Source organism: Mus caroli, chromosome 11 (assembly GCF_900094665.2).
Source record: "Mus caroli chromosome 11, CAROLI_EIJ_v1.1, whole genome shotgun sequence".
Taxonomy (NCBI): domain Eukaryota; kingdom Metazoa; phylum Chordata; class Mammalia; order Rodentia; family Muridae; genus Mus; species Mus caroli.
In genome coordinates, this window is record NC_034580.1 from 77114602 (window position 1) to 77121342 (window position 6741).

Genomic DNA, 6741 nt, shown 5'->3' on the forward strand with positions numbered 1-6741 from the left:
CAGTTCTCTAAGACTCTAGGACTTTGAGACTTTCAGACAACAAGCTAAATGTAATGATGCAATTCCATAAACCCAGCTACCTGGAAAATCAAGACAGTAAGATCACAAGTCCAAGGCCAGTCTGTTCTACAAAATCACTTCAAAGCTTGTTGGGCAACTAAGTGAGCCTTATCTCAAAAGAGAAATGGGAGAAAAACAGAGGGGGGCATGGAAATGAGTGCTGGCCATGCAGCCATAGTAGTGTGCTAATGCCTAGCATGTGGTAGTGTACATGCCTAGCTTGTGGCGATGTGCATGCCTTAGTAGTGTACATGTCTAGCTTGTGGTAATGTGCATGCCTACCATGTGGTAGTAGTACATGTCCAGCTCATGGTAATGACCATGCCTAGCTTGTATGAGGCTAGACCTAACATGTACAACGCAGTAACAGAAGGAAGAGAAGAATGAGGAACAGAAAGAGATGGCTGGTAAACTCTGAGGAATGACCTTGCCATTTCTTCAGGGTTATTTGGAGCCCAACTGAGTTCTGAGGAGCCCATCTGCTTTAGGATAGCAGTGGCCTGGTGTAATAAAGGCCAGAGGTGAAAACTTAGCCTGACACCTTCCAAAAGGCAGATTCTGGCCTCTCTTTACCCCACTGTGACTTCTAGTTTCCTTTCTTCCATAAAGATGTTTTTCCATTTCAAAGAAATGAGAACCGCTCTCCAGTGAAGTCACTTCCTATTGCTGGCCTCAGCTGAATACCTTTCCTCCATCTGTTTCGCCGTCTAAACTAGCAGTAGACAGAAACAGTTCAGCTTCCTTCTGGCTGAGAGGAAATCACCCCTGGGGTCTCAGTGCTTACTCAGCATAGTCCTGAGGCTCTTACCTCATCCTTCCTTCTGTAGGATCCTGTCAGGCTCTTTGTGTCTTATAAAAGTCAGATGGAACCTTCCAGGGGAGCAGAGACACTGGTTCCTGACTCCTCTAGCTTTCATTCCGAAGCCTTTGACCTCAACATGAAGATTTCCACACTTCTATGCCTCCTGCTCATAGCTGCCACCATCAGCCCGCAGGTATTGGCTGGACCAGGTAAGGCTTCTTCTCCTTCACCCATCTCTCAGCACATTCCAGAGCTGCTGCATGGTCTGCAGTTTTGAAGAGACCTGGGTTACAAGAGGAATTAAAAAGAGTCATTGTGCTAGTGACATAGTGAACCAGAACCAATTGCTCAGAGCACTGAGTCCAGGACCTGTGATGTCTTGTGACGCCAGCTCTGGGACAAGATGTTGAATGCAGCTTCTACAGAAACTGCCATCTCCTTGTTTGGAGAGGTGACCCAGAAGCGGCTCTGTGGTGAGAAGGACATCTCAGCAATAGAGGAGTAACAGATATGATGTCTTGAAGAAGAGTCTGAGGGTCATGGTCCAGAGTGCCTTCAAGAGCAACAGCCACATGTAGATAATAGAGATTCTTCTTAAACTCTAAGCCCACAGCAGCAAGGTGGCAGATAACAAGTTCTTAGAACTTCTTTTCCTGTGTCAGAAATTGATGGGATTTTTCCATACGGAGTTAACAGCAAGTGCATATTCTATAATATTCTGTGACCAGGCTCTAGATACAGAAGTTGGGAGCCTTAAGTCTTAGGTATAGTCTAGCATTCTTCCTTCCCTTGTGAAAGCAACCTGTCATGTCTCCTAACTGTCTCTCTCCTTGCAAAATTATTTTCAGATGCGGTGAGCACCCCAGTCACCTGCTGTTATAAAGTTGTTAAGCAGAAGATTCACGTCCGGAAGCTGAAGAGCTACAGGAGAATCACAAGCAGCCAGTGTCCCCGGGAAGCTGTGATGTAAGTTGGCCATGTCCACACTCAAAACTAGTTTCCTGTCTGAGGAGCAAGTGAGAGAAGTCTGGACTCATGGTCTTAAGTCAAACAGATGTAGCATCTTACAGGCTGGATCCCCTACTCACCTAGGAAAACAAAGCCCTTTGGAGAATCCATATTTTTTTTTCATCAGTTGGGAGATTGCACCCAATTCATTTAGCCAGGAGACTAGAGAGATTCAGCTAGGAGAGAAAGAATGGAGCTTCTTCCTGAGTCTTTCTTTCACCTTTCCCACTCTTCTCTACTGTCTCTTTATCTGTGGAAGAGGAGAAGAGGCCTAGGGCCAATAGACCATGCTCTGAACAGAACCCTCAGAGCACCTTGTCTAACTATGTCTTCTCCCCCACAGCTTCAGGACCATACAGGATAAGGAGATCTGTGCTGACCCCAAGGAGAAGTGGGTTAAGAATTCCATGAACCACTTGGATAAGAAGTCTCAAACGCAGCATCCTTGAACCTTCATGTCTAGGCTGAGAGTTCCAAAAACTCTTACGTATTTCCCCCTGAAGTTCCCCACGGGCAGTGTGATATTTATTATGATATCTAAAAAGAGATGCTTTTAATAATTTAAACACAAACTTGCTTAAATAATATTTAATGGTATTTAAGTTATATTTGGGCCAATTAAACTGAATCTAATTTACAAACTGTGTGTTTGTTTTTATAAAAACTCAGTTAAATTCCTGGCAGAATGTCAGAGTTCTCTCTTGCACCTGCCCATGGGTTAGTGAGATCCATCTATGGTGCATTAGCATGATACCAGCTTTTGTATTCTTAGAGAATCAGTGTTTCTTCTAGTGGAGTGTGTTCTTCCTACTGCTGTGTTCAGTGTTGTTATATGGCTATGGTATTTTCAAAGAAAAATACTTATGTATTCTTAAGTACATTACTCTAATTTTGGGTCATGTTAAGCTGAAAGGGAAAAGCCAGCAGCAATGGGTAACAGTGTGAAGGACCATCCTGCAGGAATGTCTTTTGGCTGGGCGGGACCTGGTGAGGTTCAGGGAGAATGAGGTGGAAGATGACAGTCCCTGCAATCCCTCTAGCTCCAGTCTTTCCATTACGTGCCCATAGTAATGAGCTTCTCCAAGTCCATTTCTTTTCTCACTTCACCTTTTCACTCCTTTTCCATGGAGTCCCCTTAATGGTCTCTCACAATGCTCTTGAGACTTTTCTAACTCCAGAGTTTTCCCATGAAATGAATTCTGAAGCTCAGAGTAGTAAACATGTTGGGAGTGAGACCAGACCAACAAGGAACACCAGACGTCTATGTGACACTTCTATTTGGGATTTTTATAAGGATATCTCTCTAACACATCTTCTGTGGAAGGGCTGTGGACATGATAGGCTGTGAATACACAGTGCTCTTCTGAGATGGCCAGCAAAGAGGGAGGGTACTAAGTCAGAGAAAAGAATCAAGCTAGCTGCACACCCCAAATATGGAGGAACTGGCAGTAGGCATTAGAAATTAAAGGTTGTAGCCTTGTTGTAGGGACTCCTTAACTTCAGGATAGGAAAGCAGTAGGAATACAGTAGGTAGACTCAGACTGTAAGGGCAGGAACACACTGAGAGGTAGTAACAGAAAGAGTTGCCAGGTCTGAGCACTGCAATGGTACAAGAAGACCTCGACAATCTAAGCTGGATGCTAGCAAGAGTGAAGTCATAAATTAAAAGACAGGAAGAGTAACACTGTGTGGGATGTTGTAGAGGGGAAAGAAAGAACCCTGGATATGAACTCATCCCTCAGAGCCTCACATAGCAATTTAAGGTTCTGGCAGTTCTTCAATGTAGAATTAATTTACTTGTATTATGGTCTGAATGCCTGTGCTCCTCCAAGATTCATATTGGAATCTACTCTTGTCCCTTTGTGCTGTGTGTATAATGTATGAAGAAAGTAAGGTGACTTCCTTTACAAGTCTAGATAGAAGGCTCAAGCAACCCAATATGGCCACTAGTGAGGCAACCTAGCTGCATCACAGCACAGCGGAAAATCAGAAAGGATGCTGAGTACCAAAGCGGTAGGCACATAGAATGACCATGATGATTCATTTCTATACCTTCAAACCACTCCCAACACTGATTCATTCACAAGGGTGAGGCTCCCAGCACCAAAGATTCCAAAAACTCAGCCCCAGTACATAAAGGTCCCTCCACCATCTCACTATCATTATCCATCACCATGCTAGGAACCAAGCTTCCAGCATGAACCCATTGATGGATAGTGACATACACACCATATCATGCATTGTGATGGGATTAAGAGGCAGGACCTTCAGTAGGTGACTGAGTCAGGAGGTGCCTGCTTTCATAAGTGATATTAATGTTAATAACAAGGCTTGAGGGAATTGTTGTGTCCTTTTGCTGTAACAGAACACACAGAAGGTGTACAGATCCAGCCCTGGCCAGATACCAAGTCTACTGATACCTTGATCTTCACCATATCCAAATCCAGAATTTGAGTAATTAATCTCTCTTCTTTTAAATTATTGTGTCTAAGGTATTATGTTTTTGTAATAGGAATAGATAGGTGTAATTGTTATGTTATGGCTAAATGTTCCTCCTAAGCTCATGTATTTGATCATTAGGTACCCAGCCAGTGGCATATTTGGGGGAAATGATACAACCTTTAGGGAAGGATGTAAAACCTTTGGAGGTGATTGGCATGGAGCAGGTCCTTGGAGGTTATAGTCCACAGTGCTTCCTTTCTGCTACTGAAATATATCCAATCACAAGCTCCTGAGAACACAGGCCAAATTGTTCATATCACAATACCATCCAGATGCTATGACAGACTGCACTCTCTTGAACTGTGAGCCAAAATAAACACATCCTCCCTTATGTTGCTTCTGACAGGTATCATAGGGAGGTTTCAGAATGGGCAGGGGAGACAGAGCAGTGGGTAAATTACTTGGGCCATTGAGAGGATTTGAGTTCAGATCCCCCAGCTCCTACATTAAACATATATATATATATATATATATATATATATATATATATATATATATATATAGTAGCACCAATCTTCAACTCCAGAAGCAAGAAGAGTAACTATGGGTTAAAGGGAGTAAGGGAAAGAAGAGGAAGGGGAGATAGCTCGTGTCCAGCCAGAGCTCCTGTGCTTTGGGAAGGCTGACACAAGAGGGCTGCCAGACACTTTCCACTTGGCTCGGGTGGGCATCTAAGCCACTGACCCCACTAGGCAGGGTGGTGGACAAGGCCCCAGAGTTATGGGAGAGAGGGAGAGAGGTTCCCATGCAGGCAAGAGTCCTTAGTCCAGGCCTTGACTGGAGCACAGGAAGGCCTTCCATCGGAAGATTAGAAACGGGTCATTAGGAGAAAGCCTATCCCATCATCCAAGCACAGCGGGCCTTGATGAACAGAGACAGTCTATGATTTTGGAGCTTTATTGTAGAAAGGCAGGGGGAAAGAGAGAAGGTAAAAGAGAGAGAGACCAGCCATGGCCAAGAGGAGAGAAGGGGGAAAAGAAGAGAAAGAAGAAAGGCTAGAGAGTAAGAAAAAGAGAGTAAGAGGGAGAGAAAGTAAGAGAGTGAGAGGAGAGAGAGTAAGAGAGAACGAGGAGAGCATGAGGAGAGTGTAAGAGGGAGAGTAAGAGAATGAGATGAGAGAACGAGGAGAGGATGAGGAGAGAGCAAGGTGGGGCCAAGCAATCCTTCTTATGGTGGGCTGTTATCTTATTGTTGCTAGGTAACGGGGAGGAGTCTAGCCTGAAGGTCAGAAGCTTATGACTTTGTTTATATGATTACTAGCCACACGAATTTCCTGTGGGGGCTATGGAGTCAGTAACTTCAACAGGAGCCTTGAATACAGGAGACATGGGGGAACTCCTTCCATCCCATGTAGGTGAATTATCACCATTGGGTTTTACCGGGCTTCAGACCTCAGCTTGACTGGAGACCAGCCTGTCTATGAATAGCCCATTGCCCCGCAAGTAACTAATTGAGGTAATCTTTGTCACCTAGTCAGTCCCAATGTCACCCCAGTCAGTCCCAAGGCCAATTTGTAAGAGTTCATGAGCATCTACCTAAAGATAAGGACTCCTCTTGTGAGACCCCTACTTAGAGTGTTTCTCCCTTGAAGGTAAAGCCCCTAGATGTTCCCCAAGCTTGTTTTCCCTGATCTCTAAAAATACAGCTGGAAAGAAGCTCTTTGTTCTCTAGAGCCAGCAAAAAGTCTTTTTGTTTCTATACTGTACAACCAGAGATGCCTGCCTTCCTGTGCCGAGGACACGGAGATAAAAATTCAGAAAGAACTCACTACCCACTCCTGCCTTGTAAATTTCACCAAGGACACCCGGAATAGAAGAACTCTTCCCAACTCCTCCCAACTCTCCTCCCAACTCCTCCCAACTCCTCAGCTAGCTGTTAAAAGCTCCCTACTGTCACCGCTTGGGGTCGAACTCCCCTGCCCTGCACGGCAGCAGAGGGACTTCGTCCTCAACTAGCTGATAATAAAAGCTCTTGCAGTTTGCATCAGATGTGGTTTTCTATCAGGACACTGGGGTGCTGGCCAGCTCATCCCTGGACTTGAGCGGAGGCCCAGCTTCGGGGGTCTTACACTCTTCCTGGCAGTCTCTTTTTTCCACTTATGTATTTATGTGTACTGTATATTTGTATATGTCTGTGAGCAACATAAACCTAAATCAGCCAAAAGAATGAGAGATAAATGAGAGCAGAGTATAAGTAAATAATAGCGAAACCCAACAAGACTAACAGTAGATCTTTGAAAATAAAAACAATAAACCTTCATCTAGAGCAAGCACATGCAAAGGTCATAGGCACAAATTACTGTCAGAAATGCAAGAAGAGCATCTTTAATATTGCCTTAAATAGAATAAAAGATTATTGAGAACTCTTGG

General features: G+C 44.3%; 1 protein-coding gene across 1 annotated transcript; it reads left to right on the forward strand.

Annotated features, from left to right (window-relative positions):
- Positions 1-949: 949 nt before the first annotated feature.
- LOC110305913 (C-C motif chemokine 12) lies at positions 950-2507 on the forward strand. Its single transcript, XM_021178078.1, has 3 exons — positions 950-1071; positions 1711-1828; positions 2214-2507. Exons 1-3 carry the CDS (start codon positions 999-1001, stop codon positions 2317-2319), a joined length of 297 nt encoding a protein of 98 aa, XP_021033737.1. The 5' UTR covers positions 950-998; the 3' UTR covers positions 2320-2507.
- The last annotated feature ends 4234 nt before the right edge of the window (positions 2508-6741 follow it).